At 42.0% G+C, this 25,152-nt stretch overlaps 3 protein-coding genes and 1 long non-coding RNA gene across 10 annotated transcripts in view; 2 read left to right on the top strand and 2 right to left on the bottom strand.

Moving 5' to 3' along the window:
* Positions 1–2,931, bottom strand: part of LOC141746546 (uncharacterized) — a 4,233-nt gene extending 1,302 nt beyond the window's left edge. Inside the window, exons 1-3 of one of the 2 annotated variants that reach the window (XR_012588394.1) lie at positions 2,717–2,928; positions 956–1,004; positions 75–863 (exon numbers count right to left, since the gene is read on the bottom strand). This is a non-coding gene — a long non-coding RNA (uncharacterized LOC141746546). Of the gene's footprint in view, positions 1–74; positions 864–955; positions 1,005–2,716 lie in introns of those variants that run through there. The other variant, XR_012588393.1, reaches the window with a different exon arrangement.
* SMTNL2 (smoothelin like 2) overlaps positions 1–12,696 on the top strand; it is an 18,490-nt gene extending 5,794 nt beyond the window's left edge. The window contains exons 2-9 of one of the 2 annotated variants that reach the window (XM_074595236.1): positions 1,911–1,998; positions 2,747–2,986; positions 3,710–3,763; positions 5,321–5,396; positions 6,778–6,948; positions 7,505–7,622; positions 8,966–9,117; positions 9,871–12,696. In XM_074595236.1, the coding sequence (XP_074451337.1) occupies positions 1,911–1,998; positions 2,747–2,986; positions 3,710–3,763; positions 5,321–5,396; positions 6,778–6,948; positions 7,505–7,622; positions 8,966–9,117; positions 9,871–9,997 (1,026 nt within the window). In that variant the 3' untranslated portion in view covers positions 9,998–12,696. The remainder of the gene's footprint in view (positions 1–1,910; positions 1,999–2,746; positions 2,987–3,709; positions 3,764–5,320; positions 5,397–6,777; positions 6,949–7,504; positions 7,623–8,965; positions 9,118–9,870) is intronic. The other variant, XM_074595235.1, reaches the window with a different exon arrangement.
* FBXO39 (F-box protein 39) lies at positions 8,315–25,152 on the bottom strand. 2 transcript variants are annotated; one of them, XR_012588392.1, is made up of 4 exons: positions 23,027–24,182; positions 21,873–22,049; positions 15,434–15,729; positions 8,315–8,408 (listed from the first exon to the last, which is right to left on the bottom strand). XR_012588392.1 is itself a non-coding variant. In XM_074595229.1 (3 exons), exons 1-3 carry the CDS (start codon positions 24,038–24,040, stop codon positions 20,984–20,986), a joined length of 1,320 nt encoding a protein of 439 aa, XP_074451330.1. In that variant the 5' UTR covers positions 24,041–25,152; the 3' UTR covers positions 20,817–20,983. The 2 variants fall into 2 exon arrangements, 1 of the variants encoding a protein (XP_074451330.1); XM_074595229.1 differs by lacking the exons at positions 8,315–8,408; positions 15,434–15,729 and adding an exon at positions 20,817–21,112 and having other exon boundaries at positions 23,027–25,152.
* Positions 14,676–20,282, top strand: TEKT1 (tektin 1). Of its 4 annotated transcripts, none has more exons than XM_074595230.1 (8): positions 14,676–14,788; positions 15,547–15,790; positions 16,178–16,343; positions 16,627–16,755; positions 17,197–17,340; positions 18,600–18,822; positions 19,424–19,620; positions 19,894–20,282. In XM_074595230.1, the coding sequence occupies exons 2-8, from the start codon at positions 15,601–15,603 to the stop codon at positions 20,051–20,053; spliced, it is 1,209 nt and encodes a 402-aa protein (XP_074451331.1). In that variant the 5' UTR covers positions 14,676–14,788; positions 15,547–15,600; the 3' UTR covers positions 20,054–20,282. The 4 variants fall into 4 exon arrangements, with proteins under 4 accessions (XP_074451331.1, XP_074451335.1, XP_074451334.1 ...); XM_074595233.1 differs by having other exon boundaries at positions 14,701–14,785; XM_074595231.1 differs by lacking the exon at positions 14,676–14,788 and adding an exon at positions 15,272–15,449.

Below are 25,152 nucleotides of genomic sequence, written 5' to 3'. Positions count from 1 at the left end.
GTATAAAACCCGGTAGAATAAAATACACCATCCAAGCTGAGCCTTAAAGACAGTTCACAGTATCTCAGTGTTTTGCCGCCATTCTTTTCTGTGTTTTATTGTAATGTATATTTGTAAGACACTTTCTTACGAGGCAGTAGGTGCTCATCTTGAAGTCAGGCTAATGGGGTTTTATACACTTTAATGGTTTCTCCAAATTATGCTGTAGTCTTGAAAAGCCTGGATACTGATTGTGATCTGAGAATGGAGGGCCCAGCCTTAAAGTCACGAGAAGGATTTTCCCCGACTTCAGTAGTGTGGTTGTGTAGCCCAAATTCTGCTACATACACCTGTGTTCCATTGAAATCCGTTGGAGGTTGGCACTTAAATACCCGGGAGGATTAGAATCTAAGTCCACAACTGCATACTCCGTGACAAAATTGTTTTTAGGCTGCCTTGCTGTAATCTAATACTACTTAACAAATTCTTAGCAAGATCTCAGACCATAGTTACCAGGAGTTGACTGGGATTTGTACTTGAGATAATGAAAGTTCTAGTATCTCAAGATACTAAAGATACTAAAGATACTAAAACTGTCTGTGCACTCTGTAGCATCTAACAAGATTAAACACTTTAAAAAAAATCTCCAAGGTACGTTCACATTATTGTCTGGTGTTCTTAAGTTTGGATGAGTGTAAACAGAAGCATGGTGAACATCAGCCAAGTTCCAAGAAACTATTTTTGTTGATTTATCTTGAATTGATCATATGGTTTCTGTATTTTATGAGAGAGATATTTTTCCACCCTATAAATAAATTATTCTAATAATTTGTGATGAAGCTGTGGAATAAGTGAAAGCAAATCACCAGTTTGCTCCATATTTCCTGTGTACAAAAGGCAGAGACAAACTTAAGTTATTACACGTATACACTCTGCCATTTTCCTTTTTTGTTATTTCTGTTGGTTTTATACTTACCTGCAGTATAAAATCTTCTTCGGTATCTATCTTCAGTCTTTCTGTCTGTCTTTAAAAAAAAAAAACAAAACACAAAACTTGTTTGGACTGAGTGTATAAGAATTTTGGATTATAACGGCACATTACAGACTTTTTTCTTTGTTGATTCATAAAATTTCTGGCCAATCTGGTAGTTAGTATCCGTCTAGAACCAATTAAAATTTTTTCATGGACTTTGAGTTGGGGAATTTCACTCTACTGCTTTTGTATGCTGCTTCTTGGAAGCTACATTTTTTTTAAATTGAAGTAATCATGTGTCTGTGAAGCAGTCTCTTCTTTCTTTAATTCCTGCAGCCAAAAATCACGTAACTCCTCATGATTTTTTGCATGCCCACACACACAGACACACGAACCAACAAACAAAAGAAGAACCGCCCAAAAAAATTCTTGGCCAATTGTTTTGAAACTATATTGGCAAACATTGGGAAAAACCATTGGGGAAAATGGTGCTTTTCCTAGAAAAAAACTATCCTTACAGAAATTGCAGGTTATGATGCAGTTGTAAAGTTCTAGGATCATACTTTATGTAATGCTTTTATGATATGTTATCAGAATGTCATTTTTTCTGCAGCAAACAGAAAAAACCTGCAGAGCATTAAGTGTTTTATACAGTCTCAGTCAGTCTCTTCTGTTCATCTGAGTCTTCTGTTCATCACCTTCACAGTGGATGGTGATACTTTTATCTAACGGCAGTGGAAGACCTCTCGTAGGTGCACGGGGTCTGTGAGGACAAGTTATGTGAAGACTGACACAAGTCCTGCATTGCCAGTGCTCTTGGGGTTAGATAATTGTTCCCCTCTTGTATTGTGGTCACTAGCACAAGGAAGACCTGTTCTTGGCAGGTGTTTATGGGTATTCTTCTAACTTTTGCTGCTGTTTGAAATTTAGCTTTCGTGTCTGTTGTCTGTTCTGACAGAGTGTAGACCTGGATGACCACCACAAACCTGAGTTTAGAAGAGTTTTTAGTTCTTCCATCATTGAAAATGGTCATCAGTCTTCATCAGGTAGGAACGAGGCATGAAATGAAGTAGCAGTAAAATACCTCATCCTGGCAGATAGAGCAGCTCTCACATGCTGGAAGCGTTAGAATCTGCTGTGGTTTCAGCATGGATGTTCTGCTGTGGCGCTGTTACCGTTTAACTTTGTTTCCTAATTAGGGGTTTAACTTTTAAACTATAACTTTATTGTTAAACATGCACTATGGTGTTTCATAAATTAGAGACTATTACTGTCATGTTATCTTGGGGCACCAATGATAATAAGGCCTGCTATTCTGATTGCCATTGTAGCCTTGCATCCCAAAACATTTTGCATATTACCTGTCTGCTTCCATCATCCTTCAGTGGAGAAAGGACTTACTATCCGTTTTAGAGAAAACTGGGGCACACAGTGTTTCATAAAACCACGAAAAGAACAAGAATGCTGACTCTTAACCCACAGCAGGAGACTGGGGGCAGGGGCTGCACAGAGGAAGAAGAGGAGCTTTCCAAATGCAGATGCCAGTGGATTAATGACCTGAAGTTGTTCTTGCCGAGATTCATGTAGGGCAGATACGATCGCTGCAGGGATCACTTACGCTAGGGTTATTTCTGCAGCGTGCTGTGAGTGGTATAATGTCCCACAGGGAGAACTAGGTGGAATAATTCCAATGACTTGTAAAAGAAAGTTGTTGCATGGAAATTGGTTTGTAACTTTGTAACACAAATCTACAAAAAAACTTACTTCCTCTTTCCTTTTCTTTTTATTCACTAGGTCAGGCAAAAGTCTCCCATGAGCTGGCCTCTTCTCACACGTCAGACTCTTCCCCCGAGGCCCATGCCCCTGCAGTCACCTTACAGATGCCCCACCTTCCCGTTACTGCAGTAACCAGGATATCAGAGAAGTTCTCAGGAGAGACCATCTGTTCAACAGGAACAACTAATGCGTCTGCTGGCCTGCTGGGACAGAGCAAGAGCAAAAATGCGATGGCAGTGAAAACTTCCAACCAGTCAGGTAAAAGAGACAAAAATAATTTGTTTGCTGAAGCTATGAACCATTTCTTTACTTCAAGAAACTGGCGCTACAGGGATTGTCCCATGACCTAGTGGTAATTATGAAACCTCGCTTCTATGGCTACATATCTCATGGTGGGACACTCTGATTTAGAATATTGTGGGTCCTAGGTGGAGCTTTAGGCTATAATGTCACATCTGCCTAGAGTTTTTGCTGCCTAGTTGAGTTCATAGTGCAGCCTATCTTCTATCACAGTTAATGAAGAAGAATCTCTTCAATGCAGCCAGCTATTTTAAGGAAATATGCAGTAGTTTTTAGTGTGTTGAGACCTGAGGCCCCTTGAGAAGTTTGGCAGATATTTGGCTAACAGGTTCAAAAGTCATTTGTAGGGAGGAATGACCAATGGCAGACTGACACATATTCACGAGTCAGAGTGATTGCAGAATCTTATTTATATCTAAATTGAGGTTTCTTTAAAAAAATAAGAAGAAATCTCATTTCATTCAGGTTGAAGTCATTCATCTTTGAGCTGTATTTCATATACATTTAGTGATAGTGACACTTACAGATCAGACTATATATATGCGTCAGAAATTACAGAGGGAGTAGATAAAATTTCCAGCAAGAGATAGGGATTATTTGCAGATTATTGTTTCAACTTTTATTTTATTAAAGCTAAGAATATAGCAAAGCCTTCCTTTGTCTTTTTTTCTGCTGTTTCAGTGAAGGCCTGGAATTCAAGTACGGTGAGAACAATGGGTTCATCTGCCACTGGAGGTGAGTGTTGCTACCAGCGTGTCTTTATGCAACACAAATTGAGAGGGATTCCACGCTGCATGTCTGGGGGATTCAGATCTGAGCATGTAGTTCTGATTAGTAGGTACATGGTAATATTAAAACTGCTAACAAGACTGCATGCAGATTCGGTTTCCCAGGTATCATGAAACTTGTTCAACTGTATCAGATTCTCAGACAGTTCAAAGCGAAGGTTATTTACCCTTTTTGCACAGTGGCGTACATGTGTATGGTTAGGCAATCTCTGAAGTGGAAACAATAGTGCGAGAAAAGTGTGGCAGAACGGACAGTTTGGGCAGTCAAGATTTCAGCTGACCAAGTGAAAAGTGTGACTGAACATAAGGTAATGGCAGTTGGAAAGTGGATGTTGAAGAAAATTCCTTTGAGCAGAACAGCAGTAAGTAGTCCCCTTTGTATATGAATGTGTCAAAGGGCAAAATGCCTTAAGGATTTTCAAATTCAGTCAAAATAGATGAGTTCTGCTCTATCCAAAAGTGCATCTGGTTGATGTTGCCAAGCTGTTACTGTCTACACAATATACTGGCATTCATAGTGGTCTCAAGTGTCGGTTTAGCAAAGATGTAGCTCATCCAGAATAGGGATCACGCTCCTCCTCAGCTTAAAACCTCTGAGATTTGCACAAATACCTGGCAATTGTTTGCGGTCTCAAATTTGCCACATCTGTATACCAGGGTGTTTGACGTGAGAAGTGTAGCTGATCTGGATCCCTTCTATAAGCAGTGGGGAGAATTCAGCATTTTCAGAGAGTGATTTGGACAGCAGTCGGGTTGGATTGCTTCTAAGATGCCAGTCTTTCTTCTTTGGGTACAGAAGGAGCCTTCAGTAAATGAGTTGCTGGCTTATGCAACAAGTTTTGGCTTTAGTGTGTTAAAACTGGGCAAGATACTCAGTTTTTTCACATTTACAAAGCATAGCTGGAGTCCGGAGATGGGTTCATAAGAGACAAAGCACAAAAGGTAGAACTTCAGGGGTGGGAGAAGGAAGATGCAAAGCTGTTTTTAAGCCGCCTTTGCAACCTTTGGAGTCTGTTCGACTTTACAAACTAGAACGTTTCCTGGTGGAAATTAAGCAATTATGCTATCAATCATGTCAGACTTCCAGGGACTCCTTATGTCTGCCAGAATGACTGTTGCAAGCTGAGCTATAGCAGCATTTCTTCCTTTCACTGAAATGTCTGTGGCAGTGTGCCCTCCTCTGAGGTCTGCACAAGGGCCTGAAATGATCCAACCTTCCCAAAAGCAGTTTTATCAAAGGCATCCTCCCACAGCCCTTTCTGGTATGTTTACACCATCCTCACTGCAGTGCAACAATTTTGCAGAGGGGTTGAACCCCTGGGGAAAATCCCTCCCCAGCTTGTTAGCGCATACTGGAAGTTAGGCAGAGGCCTGCAGCTTTTCACTGTGGTGAGTAAAAATCAATGCATCGCTATCTATCAGGAAATGGTTTGAAAACATATGAGGAAGGGAGATAAAAGAAGTTTCTGCCCTGATGCATCTTGTTTTTACTGCTTTTGTACAGAGGGTATCACTTCTGTTACTCAGTCTGCGTCAACTGAGAGCTGTGAGACGAGTAGTGGAACCAAAACTGGTGAAAGGTATGCATTTTTCTTGGTGTTTTGTTAGGCTGTTGTGGTCAGTATAGTCTGAAGGGACAGGTGTTCTCCTGGCTTGGAGAACAGGTGAGTCCCAGATGCTGTATTTTAAGCCCATTAAAAGTTGTGAGCTTTCCTGAGGGCTAAGTGGAGCAGAGATGGGAAGGAATAAAAATCTTTTGCAGAGCAGTTTAAAGCAGACCTAATTGTGGATTTCGGCATTGTTACAGTGTTAGTCAATAAAACTCTCAGTGCCAGTGGTGGATTTTTGTTAGGAGGAGCAAGTTGTCAGGCCCTTTGAAAACACTTTTAAAAATACTCAGCTGTGTTGAAATTTGTACTTTGGGCTTATTTTTGGAAACCAACATATGACTGCCATCAAATATCCGTAGTTTGGCTAGCCTAGAGTTTAGTTTGTAGATAAAGGACCTGCTGAGGACTACTACGCATTCTTGATTAACTCGGAGTCACAGTTGTTTAATATAGGATTACATGGTGTCACAATTACTACTGACATATCCAGGCATCCTCAGCATGCAAATTATCTGTCAAGAAAAATGGGAGGGCAGCCAATTTAAATGTCTTAAATTGGGCTTGCATCTGCCTTGAAAATTATCCCAAATTTGGCATTACATTTCTTCTGAGTTAGTTCCAACATCAGCACTTCAATACTTGAGTCATGATACACTGAGCACCCCAGAGAACTTGCTGTCAGATCCGACCTCCATCTGTACCAGAAATTAATGTGTGACACTGATGTCATTGCTCTCTGCCTCAGTTTCCCCATCTCTGTTATGGGGAACATTTCCAAATGCAATGTGTGACTTACTTCATTAATGCTGACAAGTGGTTTATGGCTCAAATAAACACAAATTAGAACATAATCCTATATTTCTCGATCAAATTACCAGCTTGCAGTCTGTGAAGCAACACTGACATGAGCTCAGGATTCTGTGTACTATAGGTAAAAATTTCAAAAGTACTTCTGGAATTACTCTTCAAGTTCCATTTTTAAAATGTGACTTACCCTCCAGGAGGCCCAAAGTTGGAAATTAAAGGGATTTAATGCTCCTGTGTGGCCACAACTTTTTTTTTCTTAAAGGTGTTTAATTGTTGTTCTACTCAGTGTTACCAGGCATTTGTGACTTATCCAGCTATGTCTCCTTTGTGAAAGTACCTTAGACTCTTCTATAATTAGGTGGTGTTGTCTGTCAATAAAACTTTGACTTTTACTTACATTGCTTTTAACCTATTCAGGTCCTCTTGAAACGGCTGTTTTGGGGAGGTTTAGAGTAGGCAACAGTTCGACCTTTATGCTGACTCCTGGCACTTGCAGAGTTACTTTTTTGTTTAACCTCATACTTTTCATGTTATGTTTCTCCAGTGCCACTGACAGTTACTGTGATGTGACCCCCAGCTCTCACTCCTCTCCCCCCACTGTACATCGCCAAGTTGAAAGGAGGCGAGAACTGGTGCGGTCTCAGACGCTCCCACGGACTTCAGGAGCACAGGCCAGGAAAGCGCTTTTTGAGAAATTTGAACATGATGCTGGAAAGTACGTCACACCCCTTGCCTCCAGAATGGGTTCCTTTAATGGGAAAGTAATTTGTCAATTATTACCAGCAGAGGACAAGTGGGTGGGAGGACTCTCAATGTAGGATTTTGAGCTAAGGGACGTATAGCTTCAATGACTTCACAGACTGAGCCCTGGAAATTCACAGCTACCTATTCCTCTGGCTTTGGAGTTGGTCAGCTGAAGAAGCAGGTGCCTTTTATCAGGAAAGAGGGCGTGAAAGCTGCCTTCTCAGACATTCTAAGAGATGGGATATAGTGACTTTGTGTTACCATTCATTAATGACCAAAAGGGTGGACTGTTCCTTATGCACCATGATGGGGGTATGATTTAAATAGAAGAGGGCTTGAAATCCTGGCTTTAGTGAAAAGAAAATGAGTTTTTCTTGCAGGACCAACAAGTTGAAGTTTCAGCAACGTGTTTCTCAAATATCACCTGGAGACAGGGGCTGACCTGGGCAAGGTTGCATAGATGTTGCTGAAAGTAGGTTTAAGATTTTCTAGAATGTAATTTAATCTCGTCTCTGTTAATTTTCCAGAGGAAAAGGAGAATCCAGAGCTAAGCTGAAGAGGTCGCAGAGTTTTGGGGTTGCCAGCGCTAGCAGCATTAAGCAAATTCTGTTAGACTGGTGTCGTTCAAAAACCATAGGATACAAGGTGAAGACATGCTAACACTTTCAGCTCTCTCTCTTTCAGGAGAATTTGCCAAAAACACGTACTCAAAAATGTGAATGTAAAACATGCTAAATAATGAGTTAACTTTCTCGAGGTCATCAAGTTTGCAGGTAATGCAAACATCATGGTTTGAATGGGCAGCACTTCAAGACAGTCAGTGGTTGCATGAGTGAGATTCTGTATGTCCGTCGAAGCAATGCATTAGCATTTGTCTGAAAAGTGTATCTTCTTGTGCTTACGGATATAGACTTCAGTATACGCTCACCTATTTTTTTCTTGTGATTTCTGCATTCTCATTATATATGGCAAAATCTGAAGAACATTTTGCCAGTACGTGGAGACCGTGGCCCTTTTGCTACACAGCAGACCAAAATACTCTCTACTGGTATTAGACAAGTGAGTTTGCAGTAAATGGTTGAGGTTGAAATACATGGTGTTAGTAAGCTAATTTCTATGAGGTACCATCAGTGTAGCTAAAAGAATTCTGCAGTTGAGATTTTAGTAATTTTACCTGACCGTAAACTGCACTTGCCAAAGCAATTTACAGGAGAAAGAAATTTTTTTTTCTAGGTTTTTTTGTGTAATGTTTTTCAGCATTATTATAAAGGGTGTATTAGTATTGCTACACTCTAAATTATAGTATACATAAGGCAGAACTAGTGAAAATTACTTACCAGTTGCTTATCAGAAAAGCCCGGGCTTGAATTTTATGTGATCGGAAAGCAGCATGAGACAAGAGTCCAAATATGTTTCTTTTCACTGTGGCAGCTGAAATTAAAAATAAGGATTTGTTCTAAGAGTGAGGTTTTGCAGTAGGCATATTTCTTCCTATATTTCTACCTATTTGTATATAAACAGGCATTGAATTGGGCCTTACTGAAAGGCAAAGCAAGCAAGCATAGTCTTTATCTAGTGTTACTCTCAGCCACAAAGTGAAATGTTCTTCAGTTATAAATACTTCACAGGGATAAGCTGTGTCCTTAGTTTCTGCAGATACTGAGCTGGTGCGTTGGGCCTGCTCCAGAGCTCACTGACGCTGACAAGATTCTTCCCAGTGTTTTCAGTCAGCTTTGGATCAGGGACCTTGATTGTGTGTCTGCTTTGCATCTGGGCATTTCAGACAAAAGCTTTTATTGCTGAGCATGCAATTTTTTCTCAGAATACAAATAATGTAATAGATACACAAAGACGGGAAGGAAAAAATAAAGCCTCTGCTGTGTTGCTTTGGTTAGTGGGAGAGGACAGAAAACTGCAGTGAGCAAAATCAGCTGGTCTTCCCCGTTCCCCTGTGCTGCATTAACATGTATGTTTTTTTATCATGACAGCACATTGATCTCCAGAACTTCTCCTCAAGCTGGAATGATGGGATGGCATTCTGTGCTCTTGTGCATTCTTTCTTTCCTGAAGCTTTTGATTATAATAAGCTTGACCCAGCTAATCGCAAGCAGAACTTTGAGCTGGCCTTCACGATGGCTGAGTGAGTAGAATCATAGAATGTGTTGGGTTGGAAGGGACCTTTAAAGGTCATCTAGTCCAACCCCCCTGCAGTAAGAGTATCACATTATATCTCTGTGAAGTGCTTCCAGGTCAAGTCTAATGCGGCTGGGCAGTGAAGAGTTTAATGATTGTTCTTGTATATCACTATATCACCAGCATGTGATGATGCCAAAAAAGATGACAAAGCTCTGCATAGAGAATGCGTAGAACAGGAGACTCAGCAGTCTGAAATCAGAGTTGGTTTTGCCACACACAGGATAATTCACTGGACTCCTGTGTTCAGGTCATTCACAATCTTCAGGCAGTACTTGAATTCTGCTTTCTCACCTCTGTGATTCTCACCAGCCTTAGTACTGACACACTAAACTTGAGAAATCAGCCTTGTGAGTTCTGCTTACACAGAAGAGGGTAAAAGCCCTGCTTCTATGTTTGTTTTTTGGGGTTGTTTTATTATTTTGTTCTTGAAGCAATGAATGATTCTTAATGAATTTGCCGATATCAATCATAAAAAATAAATCTGAGTTCATAGAGCACAAGGCATACAATGTTTACTGGCAGTCCATAGGAACTGGACATACAACTTGTTTCTGATGTTTCTATGTTGATGATAAACCTCAGGATTTCTGAAATGCCTCAGCGATGCTCAAATCAGAGCACCAAATGAGTCTTGGAAGTAGTTACAGGCCTTAGATTTAACTCTTGATTTGCTATACCTGTTTTATTATTGCTACAGGAAAATGGCTCACTGCGACCGTCTGATAGAAGTGGATGACATGATGATGATGGGTTACAAGCCAGATCCCATGTGTGTGTTCACCTATGTCCAGTCTCTATACAATCATCTACGACACTTCGAATAAAACCGTCGACACCTCTCCAGCCAGAAGGGTCAAGTACAGTATGCTAATGGGAATAACGACATTTTGCAAATGGAACACAGTGTTATTTCTTGCTTTTTACTGTCCCTTTGCTTACATTCAACTGCGTGGCCAGCTGACTGAAGTGTTGCAGAGCAGTGCCCGAAAGTGTTGATCACACCAGCATGTCAGTAATACAGAAATATGTTTGAAAAAGACAAAAAAAAGCATAGGGAAAGGCAAATGCTATCATTGTGGTGCTAGTAGTAGACTGGATTTTTAATATTCTTGTGTTTAAAAATCACAGGAAGCTAATTTGCTGCTCTTATCTCTGTTAGGCAGGGGACACCGTTTTATGCAGTTACAGGTAACTCTGCTATGAAGGTGTTCCCTCTTAAAATGCAGGTAAAACTCCAGAAGATAGCACCTTCAATTCCACTTCTCTGTTGAGCATAGCACAAAAGAAAGAGCAGATGGACAATTCCATTTAGCAAATAATAATCTAGAGTACTCAACCACTAGGGCAATCCTTCACCCTTACCCCCCAACTCCAGCATACATGCACACGCGCACACACACACATCTAACAGGCATTGTTCTGTTCTCCTAAAGCAGAAGGAGAACATAGCCTCTTACCTGATGACTGGGGCGACAGAGAACTACCATGTTACACAGCAGCATTTCTCTGTTATGGTCAAATCTAAAGTGATTTGCTTAGAGGCTTGCTAAAGCCTCTGCTGGCCGTCCTGGATTAATTTCTTGATCATAAGGAACAGCAGCAGCTGGGGCTGTTCTGTGTATGAGATTGTGTGTTTGCATGATTTAGGATTACAGGACGGGCGTAGCTAGCAAGGTACAGAATCCTCTGAACAGCTGTAATAGAAGCAAGACTCCAGTGCGCTTTGACCTGGGCTCCGGGGGAGAGCAACTCTCCAGTGTGGACAGGAACGAAGCCTTTACGACTTGCTCAGTCCTCATGTTGACTCTGAGGTGGACAGGCAACACGCCAAAAAAAATATGAAAGATGTGGGAGTTTTGAAATGCTTTGGACTAGTTTCTGTTTTCAGTTAAATTTAGCTTTAAAACCACAATATGGTGGGATTATTCCAGATTCACTGGACAAAAAAAGTCACGTGTCACCCTTTCTGTTTTTCTCTTTGATAAATCAACAGAGCTTGTGTTTTCACAGTGAATGTTAAAAACAAAACCACTAAAAAAGCATACTTCAAAAAAAAAAAAGGAGCCTTTTAAAATTATTTCTTTCCTAAGGTCAGGCTCATAGAAAGTAAAAACTGAAAGCCACGAGCCCTCTGCTCATGCTAGAGAATGTTTTTTAACCTGCATTTCTGCTTTTTGTAGATATTTATAAAGATGACTTTGGTTCTGTATTGGTGACCATTTATAATAAAATATGTCAAACGTTCTTCAGATTTATTGCTTCTCTTTAGAATGAAGTGACAAATAAGAAAGTAAAATCGGTGAAAATAACCCACAGCTTCCCTTTCTAGTGAAGTTTACTTAAGAAACCACAAATGAACGAACCACTTCGTTATCAGTCTCAGGAAAAAAAAAAACCAACACCAAAAGTGTACAAAGGTACATATATATAAGTTAACTGCTGAAGGTCTGTATCACCAAGTTCTGTTTGAAGTGTAGCCAGGCTATGACACTACAGAAACAGCTTGAAAGACTAAAATACACATCTTAACGTAAGTATCTAAAAGATACTTGGTCAAACCAGCAGGATCCTTGGTATTGCGAATCTCACAGCTTTAATGCAAGTGGGCAGAGGCTGGGTGGGTTGTTTGTATTTGTCGTGTTAGGGCTGTTGTCTTCAGGTTTTGACTTTGTCTTGAACGACTGTAATGCTGAGGAGTAAGTGTGTACCTGTTGCTCCACTAAATACACTGTAAAGATAAACACACTGCACTTGTGTTTTGGAGAAGTGATTAGAGTAAGCGTGATGAGAAATCTTTCCACAACTAGCACACGCAATACACATATTTATATTCTTACAGCAGAATACTTGTCATTCACTAGCTGAGCCAAGTTCCATCGTAGCTACAAGAGGGACAATACTGGCTTTATACATCACGTTCCTTCACAGCCTCAGGTCATGGTTGATTTTCCTGTATGATCTGAGTGCTAAAGACACAGGTAAGTGCTTGGCCAATTTCGGCCTAGTAGCAAATAATTATATAAAGGAAGTTTTAGACAGTAAAACTGTTGCCAGTTCACCAGAGGGAGTTTACATTCTTTCTATAATTTAGCTTGTTTTCACAGCTACCCAGAAGTTATTTGTACAGGTTTTCTAAAATCTTCCCACTTCAGAGAGGTGATGGTAAAGACACCTGGTACTTGCCAGCAAACTGCAGGGGAGTGGAAGACTATAAGCTGATTTTAGCTGCTGGTGGTTCACATGTGCATCTTCTGATGAGGGAGATGGTGCTATGACATAGTTTTAGAAAAAACCTTCAGCTTTGTGCATTAAGAAATCTGATCTATATTAATAATCTTGACTATTAGATTGTATGATTAAATTGAAATTAAAGTATGTAATGTATGCCCCCTGCTGGATTTTTTTTAGTATTTTAAGTTTAAAAAAATGCAGTGTGTGTGTATATATGTGACAGTAAATGTGTTTAGCACGAGTGATAAAGAGAACAATATATTAAATTGGCATAGTATATGTTTTACACAGATGGACTGTTTCCTGCCTTTTCTAATGTTTCTGCACTGTATCTAAAATTCAGTACTATCTAAGGCAGTTTATGGGCAACTTGATCCTACTTGTACAGGCTAGATCAGTTTGTTCTCTGCAAGATTTTCAAAGTAATCTCAGCAGAGACATCACCTACTTTAAAAAATTATGTTTGCATGCAGCTTCCCACAGCAGGGAAGTCCTTGAAAGTACAATAATTGGATGGATGCCTTTCATCACTTCTCCCTTTGTGTGACATTTCCAATAAAGAGTTTAATCTAAACATATGCTCAAACCAGTGAAAACTCTTGGATACATGTAATTAGGTATTAAACTAGCCCACATAGTTCAACCTGTGTCATTAATTTCAACCTGGTCTGGCTTACAGAGGTAGTTTTAAAGTGTCTAAAATAAAAGTTGGCATTGCTTTATGTAAGGTGCATTTAAAAGCCACTTCTGGTTATGCTAAAATAGCTCTGTGTCTGGATAAAGCCTCGGTGGAAAAACAGAATCACAGAATGGTTTGGGTTGAAGGGACCTTTAAAGGCCATCGAGTCCAATCCCCTGCCATGGTCAGGGACCTCTTCAACCAGACCAGGTTCTGAGAGCCTTGTCCAACCTGGCCTGAGATGTTTCCAGGGATGGGGCATCTCCCACCTCTCTAGGCAACCTGGGCCAGTGTTTCACCACCCTCACCATAAAAAAAAATTCTTCCTTATATCTAGTCAAAATCTCCCCTCTTTTAAAACCATTCCCCTTGTCCTATGTCTCCCCTCCCTGATCCAGAGTCCCTCCCCAGCTTTCCTGGAGCTCCTTTAGGGACTGGAAGGGGATCTAAGGTCTCCCTGGAGCCTTCTCTTCTCCAGGCTGAACCCCCCCAACTCTCTCAGCCTGTCCTCACAGGAGATTATTCTGGACGCTAGTGGAACACCAGCATTCAGACCTGTTACATTAAGTCTGGTCTGCAATTTCAGCAACATTGAAAGCAAGCAGTTAACGATCAGCCTAGTCATAGTTTTGCTTTGCCTCGTGAATCAGGAGTGTCTGTGACCACAGCTTCCCATCCCTCCTACATCAGTTAGCATATATTGTTCATTTTCCTTGCTTGTCTTGCCCCCATTCTCTGCTGCTTCTTGAATCTCTAGGTCCTTCTCCTCTCAGCCTAATGGCTTCAGTTCTGTCAGCCATGTCTTTTGAAGCCTGTATTTTCCTTTGGCTAACTCTGAAATACCTGCATTTTTCTATACGACAGCGTTTCTTCAGTGGAAACCTCTTTTTTTCTCCTCTGGAATGTGTGCGGGTCTCTGTTTACGTGGCAGCTGGCATGAGAGGCACTGTAGTTACAGAGAATTTAGCTACTGTTTGAAATTAAAGATCATTAGTAGCTTTTTAGCTGTCACTGCACTGTATTTGCAGCCAACAATTGCAGTTGCTTCCCAGGCTTCTGTCTCGGACCAGCTGAATGCCTTCTGACCGATGTCACTTGCTTCTTTATCGCTTGTCCGTCCCTTCCAGGCCCGTTGGGAACTCCGAGGATCCCCGTTCCGACCGAAACTACGTCAGGGCTGCACGGGGACCAAACCTCACTGCCTGCTGTAACGCCCTTCTGTCTCCTTCATGCCTTCCGTCTGGCTCCCAATCTCTTTCGTCCCAGGAAAGAATACAGCTGCCACAAAGATGGAGCACGCTGCTAAGGCTATTTCATGGCTGACATTTTAGATAGCTACGCACCTAACACACCTTTCGTTTGCTTTCGCTATCTGTATGCATTTCTGCAATAAATCGATCAAAAGTTACCGTCCGAAGCCGCGGGACCCATCCCCTTAACGCTACGAGGGATCCGCTTCTATTTCCCGACCGATCCCACCCGGGGCCGGCGGGCGCGGCCTGCGCGGGGCGGCCGTTCCCATGGCAACCGCCGCGTTGCCCCGCGCGCGGGCAGCCCGAGCGCGCCGTTCGCCGGACCCGGGCGCCGCCGGCGGCGGGAGCACGGGGGGGGAGCGGCCGCGACGGGGACCCGGGGACGCGGCACTCGCCAGGGGCCGAGCTCGGGGCGGGCCGGGCCGGGCCGGGCCAGCGCCGGCCGAGAGGTGGTGTGTGAGGGAGCGGCGGGGGCGTGGGCTCCGTGCTGGAGCGTGGCCGGGAGGTGTCCCGGGAACGCGGGGCGAGCGCGGTGCAACGGTGGGAAAACTGATGATCGAACCGGTGTGACTTTGCAGATATTTTGGGCATTGGTCACATTAAGCCAGGGTGCTTTGGTCTGCTTTAGCCCTTTCAAGGCTTTTCCATTTCCTCATTTATTTGCTGTTTTTCCTCCTTCAGCTTTTCAGGTCCTGTTTTCTCTCTCTTTTTTTTTTTCTTTTCCTAATGACCATTACATTTCTTTTTTACAACCTAGAGTTCACCCACCTCTCCAGTCATATTCTTAAAAGTTGTTTACTTCTCCAACCTGTGGGAGACTATTTATCTTTAATATTTTTTCACTTTTTTTCATTTTTCTGTAGTTGTCCATTAATAATCCTGTCCTTCCTGACCGGTCTCAGTTTTTTTCCTTTCTCTTCTCTCTCCTATCGCAGACAGCCCATCTTCTCCTTCCACTTTCAAGCCTCTTACTCTCTCTCCTCCTAGCTTCCATTCCCAAATTGTTCTGTTTCCTCATTTTCCCACTGCAAACTCTCTCCCTCACACCTTAGCAAAGTCTTGGGGAACCTTGAGCAAGAAGTCTTGTTTTTTCATACCTGTGTCATTTTGCAGGTAAAAGGGGCAAGTATTTTCCTCATCCTCACGCACCTTTTCACCCTTCTCCACTTTTTGCTTCTGCAGCCAAATATAATGCTATTCCTGTTTTCAGGTTCCACATTCCAAGAACTGACGTGAGTTATATCCAGAAACTTTCCAAAAAACAATGGCCAGACTGCTGCAAGCTCCACCCAAGTTTCATCTCTCAGAATGGGACATTGCAAACAAGATGCAGTGTGCCAGCACAGAGTCTCAGAAATCCAGGTCAGAGCGCATGATAGCTGAGAGCCGGAGGCTGCGGGATGAAATAGAAAAGACAACTCAGAAAACCCAAAGTGATGTCAACAAGAAAATAGGTAATTCCATGGATTCTGCAAGTGTCAAGATGTGTTACTTGAGCTATATGTTTAAGATGGACTTAGAAAATTAGTTGATAGTAAATAGGAATATATGTCAATGCCATGCTCTCTGATATGAAAAAAACCATAATATTTTAAAAAATATTTTGAGGAAGATTCTTTATAACAAATTAATTGCTTCTCCAAAACACACACAGAAAGCTATTCCAACCAAATCTGCTGACACAGGGTTGCAAAATTGCCTCCACATGTCAGTCTACCGCACTACGTGCACTCCACTATGGAATAAGTCTAGTTTTAGCCATATCTAAGATCTGACCCACAGTGCTCTGGCATATAAGATGGGCTTGTATTAATTACATATTTGCAATTTTCATTCTGCAGAACAGAGACGGGATGAAATAAAATTCTGGAAGCAAGAATTAGATAACAAACTTGAACAGATTGTTCATGAGACAGAGGTACTGTTGACTTTCAAGACTAGGCTGGAGAAAGCTTTGGAGAGCTGTAAAGAGCCACTTGACGTTGCCCAAAAGTGTCTCCTGAGCAGGTGAGAAGATTAAGAAGAAAAGCATTTAGGAAGAGAAAAAAATAATCTAGGTAATGAACCTATAACAAATAATAAGAAAGGCTGCAAACTAAGGGCCTGCCTCTCTTTGCAGTGGAGTCACAGTCTGATTTAGGTGTTGTAACACTGGGGAACCAAGGCCATAAAGGAAAAGCTTCCATGTGGCAAGGAAAAGCTTTCAACTTGGAAAGCAGGGCTTTATCATCTTCTGTTACCTGCAAGCATTTGACCAACGTGGCTGATGGCTTTTCCTCTTCTTGTTTAGGCAGAGGCGAGCTGGGATTGACTTGGTGCATGATGAAGTGGAACAGGAACTGGTGAAGGAAGCTGAAGTCCTCCAGGGGGTTATTGCTTTGCTTGAACGTACATTGGAACAAACCAATGAGCAAATCAGGTGCAGAGGCAAAGAGCGTAACTGAATACTGATTAGCTGAAAAGTAGGACAGCCATAATCCTGAGAAGCTGTAGGGTCAGGCTGAGCACAGGTCCAAAGTTACCTTCAGTGTTAAACAGTTACAGGAGGTCAGTCCTAATTCATACCATTCGATCAGTAATGGTGGGAAGTTCCGTTTTTTAGAACTCAGTACTTGCACGTGATTCCTGGTCTTCTCATGATCCAGTTCTGTGCCTTTAATTCCACTGGGAATTGTACCGTCCATTTATATGGAAGTAACTTCATGCCCTAGATTTTGTGACTTCGCAACTAACGGTTCATACGTGAAGAATTCCATAACAGCATTTGTATTTCCTAATGCACATATGTATGTATGCATGCATTAGGGACACCTGTGAGTACCAACACTTTGGCTTAGAGTCCGGTTGTTTCTCCTCCTAGACTAAACCGTTCAGCAAAATACAACCTGGAAATGGATCTGAAGGACAAGTTCACAGCTTTAACAATTGATGATTACTGTGCTAGCTTGACAAACAACACTCCTGATATCAGATATGCTGATAATGCACTGAAAATAGAAGGAAAGTAAGTGGTTATTTAGTTCAATGAAGATGATAATTATAGACTAGTATAAACTGTTCCAGTAATAGCGAGATTAAAGTAATTTTGTATAAAACAGGCTGTATCTGTCCATCATCTGTCTGTTGTAGATTGTTTTTAATCTTCTGTCCATCACTTTAGTATCTGTGCAATAAGTCTGTGAAATAAGCCGCAAAAAGTCTGTGAAATAAGCCACAATAATTGTGTTCCCAGTGAACTGCAGTTTACTAAAAGTTTTTGAGGCTCACAAGTAGCTAAGGAAAAATTTCACATGTTGTTTAAACCCAGAATAGAGTTAGCGATCTAACTTCTCTCCCAGGGTGTCCTAGTGGGGAGAGCGCTGGACTGGGACACATGAGGTGTGGACTCAGTTTCTGACTCAGTCATTAACCTGTCAAATGCACCTCTTCTGTGTGGGTTAGTTAATGTGAATGGCTTAGATGAAGAAATCACTACCACAGAAAAATGGGCTGAAAAGGAGAAACATACTGAGAAAACAGTGTTTGTGAATATCCCAAGGACGCTATTGGCTCTCCGAGAAGTGACAAACTTGGAACACCAAGCGACCGACAGGTCTTGCTGCCAGCACGTTAGCGTGCATCAGCGACAGGCTGCATACCTCAGGCCGCATCCAGAATGGTGTTGGTGCTATATGCAAATGACAATTACAGCTTTATATATCCACCCAATGAAACAAGGAACCCTGTGAGGAACTTTCCAAACACCCGCCTCCAAGCCACTGGTGCACAAGTATGACTCCATCTGGGGATACAGCTGGGGGTTGGCTTCCCAACTATTGCTCCAACCAGGTGCTGTAAGTGGCTGCCTTATAGGTGGTGAACTGTGTGAGAGAGTAAGTGAATGTTTTGCGTGAACAGTTAGTTACATGCTATTAGCAGTAACAGCTCAATTAATGACAGGTATTCTAAGAAATACTGGTTATTATCCGTGTTTCCCCCACAACATCTTAATCTTTTATAAGAGAAAGGAAAGTTACAACAAAGTTGCTCTGTGACTTCAGCAAATTTGTTTCCATCCTACCCTTGTCTACTTCATTCCGAAATGTTTGCGACAGAGGGTCTTAATTTTGCGTTTGTAGAATTCCCAGCACAACTGGCACTCATTGGGATGTGCAGTTAATAGTACTGCTTTCTTCTTGGGTTTGTGGAGTAATTACAGATTTATGAAGTCACAGAGGGCCTCATGCTGCCAGCTGATCACCTTTTATTTTGAATCTCTTTCAGTTTTGTTAGCCCTGAAGACTGGATAGATTTTTCAAACATGAACGTTGAAAAGGCTGAAAAGCAGAGAAACAATTCTTTGGCGCTGAGGGCACTGATTGATGGCATCCTCTCACAGACGGCGAGTGACATGCGCAAGCAACGCGAGACGGTGAATGTTGTGTTTAGAAATAGGGTGAAGGAAGTCAAGGATGCCAAGAACAAGCTGGAGACACTCCTTGCGATGGTAAGTGGTAGAGGACAGCTAGTGAAAAAGTGGACACAATAGGCTTGGGTTACCTACATGGTTTTGCAGTCCAGTGTCTTGAGATATTTTGCTTTAAGAATTTTACCTTTGCAATGTTGGCAACCCTTGCCACATTTTCCTCTTCCCCCCCCCAAAAAAAAGTCATCTTAGATTTTATTTTCTCAGCTCTGTGTGTACCACTACACAGTGTTGCTACAGACATCAGTAAAGTCAGGATTTCCCTTGTGATTTTTAGCTACGTGGTGCTCCTCTAGAATTTTCACGACTGTGATATAAGAGCCTAATAACTTATAAAATCAGGGTCAATGTGCTCGAAATCTGATACATGAAAACCGAGTGTTAATGTTAAAAATTAACTGCTGAGGGTAAATTTCCAGTTTCACTCAGAACAGTGTCACCTGCTTTCCCATGAAGAAATCATAATCCTGGCTGACCTTTGTAAAATATTGTTTGATGAAATAACATCTTAACATAATGAGTATTACTGTGATTATTATTACTATAACTATTAAAGAAGATTTTGATGATTTCACCCATTGTAAGAGAGAATGCAACAATTCCTTCTGTTGGATTTGTTAAGGTGATGGATGAGACTGCCTCACAGGAGAGGAACATTGCAGCCTTAAAGAAAGCAATTGCTGATAAAGAAGGACCCGTTAAAGTGGCTCAAACACGCTTGGAAGCAAGAAACCATCGCCCCAATGTGGAATTGTGTTATGACACAGTGCAATACAGGCTGACTAGTGAAGTTCAAGAGATTACAAAAAATATTCAGAGGCAAGTGGAAATGATGAAAGAGGGGAAAATCTGTTGTATAGATTACTGGTTAATTTAATGAGTCAAAGTAACATTGGGTCCCAGCTATTGTCCCTGAAAGGTTGGGAAGTGGAGGACACTTTAAGGGCAGGACACTTTAAGGGAAGCTGCATGGATGTTCTCTCTCTGTGAATCCCCTTCCATCTTTTTTTTTCCACTCAGAATTCTCATCCCATATGAAAAAAACCTATCCATATATTTTCAACTAATGTATGTCTGTATTTTTCCTGTTAGATTAAAGGACACACTGGCACAGGCTGAGACAGAGCTGAAAGCTCTGAGCCGTCGACAGCTTTCCTTGGAGGAGGAGATCCAGGTGAAGGAGAATACATTGTACATTGATGAAGTGCTCTGCATGCAGATGAGAGAGTCTGTTTCCATTAACAACTTCTGAAGCCATCATACTGGGAGACTGTGTGTGCTCCAAAGAGCCAGCTCCTGCTGAAATTTTATTGACAAACTTCCAGATTTATTGGTTTGGCTCAATGCTGTCCTGGTTCTAGTTGTGCAAGGTAATTAAAACAGACCTAGACCTAGTACTTAACAGCTATCTGTTTCACAGCTGTCTATGCTCTAGAATGCCCGATGAAATCTCCCACTTGGCAATAAAACTCCAGAATAAGAAGAAATGTCCCTTCTTTCATGTCCTTTATCTCATGTGCAACCAGTGATATCTTTTGCCATTGAAACGTCTAGAAGCTGTGGAAGCTAGAGCAAGAGTCTCCTCATAAGTCACCTGCTGGAAAGCTGGGCAAGTGGGAGGGGTGACTCTCAGGACTAGCCATGATTTGTTTTGTTCTTAACATCTGCTGTTAAGAACTAGGCACAGGGTGTATATCAAACTTAACAGGAAGTAGGGAATGGTGATACACTGGATAGTGCATCTGCATATGAGTCAAGATCAAGCCAAGGCTGACTTCAGGCTAATCACTTCCTCGTCCCATGTCTCAGTTTCCCTATTTGTAAAATGGAAACTATGAGATGGGCTTCATTGGTAAGGTGCTTAAAGCTCTACAGTGAGAAGCGCTGACAAAAGAGGAGGGCCTTATTTGTCCTAGAGATGCCTGTAAGGGTGGAAAAGGGCTCAGCTCTTTCCTTTGGTTCTGGCGAGGAAAAACAAAGCAAGGGCAAGAATAAATGATGCTGGAGACACAGGACACCAGTTCCCAAGTCAAACATTTTAATGCATGGAGTGTAAAATTGTCCCCTTGCCTGTCTCTTACTGTGATGGTGTCTCCCTTTCAGAGGCACTGATGTCAAGATTCAAATCCCTTACTAATGGATCTGTCCATTGCTTGCAGATGTTCTTCTCTCATCCTGTGGTTTACACCATTGGGTAGGTGATGACAAAATAATTAAGCTCTGAGTCAATCAGGTATTTGAACTTCCTGTAAATATTGCACAACAGCAAATCCTCTTCACTGGTCTCTTGTCGGGCCGTGTAAATCCTGACCTGTATGCATAAATGACAGTCATGTATCTCAGATACATGGAGCAGCCTCAGCCCATTACAGCTCGTGAGAACAAGAAGCCTCTGTAACTAATAAGGAATCTAGAGAAGCAAAATTCCTTGGTTTTGAGTAAAATCTTAAGGTTTTACTGTTTTCACTCCAAACTGACTGAAAACATTATCTCCTGTGGAAGAATTTTTGGGAAGAGCAGCATTCCTTTTACCCCCAGAACTGATGCATCCCCAGGATCTGCACAGATCTGGGAGGATCTACTGAATTCAGAATCTAGTACACAAAGCAGCACGGCAGCATGGTTTACACCAGCTACAGTTGTGGTTTGGCCCCAGTTGAACACAGCATCCCGAAAGAGTGAGATGTATTTATATCTTTCAGCAGTTTAGTGGGATTCAACCCACCTGCCTCAATTTAAGTGTAGATGTATGCACTGGGCCTGGGAGGTGACTGAGAATCCCTAGCTTGAACTAGAGGTGACAGAGGGAACTCCAGTCTAGGAAGGACTTGTGTAACCTTTGGGGCTTGTTATTAAACTTCTATAGTATTCTGTACATGACTAAGTAGGCTGGAAAGCCCCATTTCTGTGAGTGGTTCTCAGGCTCGTTATAATGCTAGAACATAATATAGGGAAGGTAGTTATGTTAACATTTCTGTAAATGACCTTCTTTCTATGGGCATGGGGACCCCACCTTTCCCTGGGTATTGGAGAGAGGAAGGGAGTTGGACTTTTGAAGCACAAAGTCTTACCTTTATTGTAGTCAAAATGCATTTCCCTTCTGCACGGTTTTGTAGCAGCCTCTCCACAAAGGTGACACTTAAAAAAGCCCAGACTTTCAGAAATAACATCCTCTTGCATGATAAGATAAGCTGTAGCAGCTCATCGTCCAACAGCTCATGGTCATTGTTTAATTCAAGTGTTAATTTCTTTAAAAAGAATGAACGCTGTTAGTGCTACTGAACAGAGCTTGTGAGCACAATAACTAGAATTCAATAAACAGGAGTTTCTCAATGTTACCAACGGAGGTGACGACTGTCAGTGGATGAATTTCTAGTACCATTAGAAAATGATATATCCACAGCTCATGCCGTGATCTTATTTGACATATTGGAAATTATCCCAGATATGAGAGTAGATCCAAAGAAAGCTTTACGGATCTCTGGTGTTTATGGGAAACTCTGCAATGCAACAGAACTTAAGGAAAGTTAAGGAAAGTTATAAGGCCATGTGCTTCCCTCAGGCACATAAAGACCTGATGCTCATTTATACTTGTCAGCTGTTGCACGCCTTTGTTGACACATCCTTGGTGACACCAAAGTGCTTTGACATGGGCACCAGTTAATTTACATCTGCTGTGTGACATTTGTGCATTGCCAAAATGGAACAAAACCATCAGTGCAGGCTGATGCAGACTACAGGTCTGTAAGCAATCAAGGTGTACAGACTATTTTCCTTGTATGCAGATTTCCCTGCAAAAGCATGGGGTTCAGAAAAATCTGAAAGGATAAGCGTTATCAGTTACTAAACATGAAGGTGTCTAACCAGAATAAGCCTAAAGCTTTCTTACAAAAATGACATTTTCCTGCCTGAAAAGTTCTTTTTGCTCACAGCTGACATTACAACCACCAGTATTTTGGGTGTTTTAGCTTTTTATGAGGGCAACCTGACATCAGCCTGACAGCAAAGACTAGCATAATGGGGATCGTAACTGGACAAGGATAATTACATGAACTAGACGATAGCTGGAACACTGAAATAGCTCACTTATAAAAATTATCCTCTGAACACAAAACTGAAGTGGTCAGGAATTCCTACTGATGACTGCTGTTACGCAGAAGGCCTATATGATTACTTTGCTTAGCTTTGTGATACTGCAGCAAGATGTCACTACTGTTTCCCTTACCTGCAGGACATGCCAGTAGACTGGGAGGAGATTGGTAAGGGTAGGTCGCATTGTCCAGTCTGGGTGAGTGAAATAGCAGCTCCGCAGACTGATGCTCCTGACTGGGATCTCCACTAGCAGGATCCTGGCTAGGTGATCATGCTTCATGACTCTTTCAAAGAAGATGTTCACGTTCAGTTTTGGGGCTCTCTTGGCCAAGTTTGCCCATGACACGCCCCGGATCACTTGCCCATGAGGGTCATGGATATGACATTTGATATTCAAAGTGCACAGGGAATGAGCGCTGTGCTCCCCAAGGATATTCAGCAGATCATCAGAGATGCAGTTATAGTTGAAGGTCAGGATGACCAGGCTATGGAACTTGGACATAGTTTGGTGGAACAAGGTGCTGCTGTAGACAGGAAGATGGAGACTGAAGAAATCTTCAATATTGATTTCAGATAAAAAGCTTTCATTTGTCAAGTAGCTCAGAGAATTCAGAAGCTCACAGCCTTCTTCCAAGGTTACTCTTGCTCCTTTTAAGTTGAGATAATCAAGCCGTTTGCTCACTCTTTTCAGGAAAGTAGCTAAGTTCTTGAGAAACTGAGCCCTGACCACATTTCTCCAGATCAAGCGGTCTAATGCCAGGTACTTGATGCTCAGGGATACTAGGCAATTGTTACGCTTAACCAGGTGTGAAAAAAGACCTCTGAGAGTCACTTGAAATTTTCGGGTAAAGGCAGTATTGTAAGGATTCCACAACCTTATCTCAAGGCACACCAAATACTTGGCAAATTTCTTGACATACCACAGTGCACGTTGCAACTCCAGTGTGTCTTCCCTTGATGGCTGGCCACAGAATGTGATGGTTCTGCTTCTCCAGAGGGATCCCGAGTGCATGGCCCAATTCCATTTTTTACAGACCAAGGCAGCATGAGATCTGTCCCTGTCATCTAACCAATGGAAGACATGCCTCAGACAGACATCTGGTAGATGAGCCCAGGGGCTCTGCTCAGGTTTGCTGTCATCTTCCATTGAGAAGACAGTTTTTCACTTCTCTTCCGGGTGTTGAGCCAAACCTAGATGAAAAAAACTGTGGGTAGATTTCTTGCCAGTCTCAGCAGAACAGGCTTCCAAGTAAATGGATGAAAGTTTGCTTCTTCCCATTCAAAACCAACAATCTTTTCTTTGCCTCTATAATTAAGCGGTCTGGGTGGAACAAGCTCTTGGATCTATAGTCTAACCTAAATTAAAAGAAAAAAACCCAATGAGTGAAGAACAATCACAGTACAAGCACAGGACACATCTTTTAACTTTTTGGCCTTAAGTCTGGCTAAACTGTGCAAACAACCGTGGCTAAACAACCACAACACAAGAAGTCACCGGTTCCACTCTCAAGGCTGGACTGTGTATTCAGCTCCCTGCACACTTTTCCACCTCTCATAGTCTCCCTCCAGAGCTCAAGAGTTGTTTTCTCTGCCTCTGACCCCTCTCTCCACAGAGTTCAGCCATTGCTATGGAGCAAAGCAGTAACGTTTGTGATGTCATACCAACTGAATGTATGCAAAGGAGACAGCGAACAAAGCTGATTTGCGCCAAGTCATTTGGGCTAAGGTGAAGACAGTGAAAAGCAGACCTGTTTGGCAGCCCCTTAGGAAGTGAGAAATACAGGCCACATTCTACAAGCCAGGTGCAGGCTGTACGTCTTGTCAATTTTCACCCACCAGATAAGTGGATCAAGCAGCTGAGCAATAAATAGCTGAGCAATAATCACATCCCTTCTTGGGGGGATGCATCTTCTATCTTTTCAGCTATGAATTGCAAACTTCAGCTGTGAAATGCAAACTACATCCCACTGGCCTGTTGTGTGCTTGTTTTCATGAGACTTTTTACAGATCAGGATATTAGTTTGCTCTGAGGACAGCCAAAGGGCATGGAAAGCTAGTGTTTTGTTAGTGTCTTTGCAGAGAGGCAGAAGTCCAGAATGTATTTACTTCCCACCTCTATAGGGCATATGTCTTATCATGTCCACTTGGTAAATCACTCCTTAGCTCTTGGGGATGAAACTGGAAAAACATCCAGTGATGCTTTCTTATGGTCTACCCCAAAATCAAGGCTTATTGGATGACAGGACCACAAGAAGATGC

Source organism: Larus michahellis, chromosome 7 (assembly GCF_964199755.1).
Source record: "Larus michahellis chromosome 7, bLarMic1.1, whole genome shotgun sequence".
NCBI classification, from domain to species: Eukaryota; Metazoa; Chordata; class Aves; order Charadriiformes; family Laridae; genus Larus; species Larus michahellis.
The sequence above is the reverse complement of the archived record's forward strand: the minus strand, read 5'-3'. Positions and strand labels throughout refer to the sequence as shown.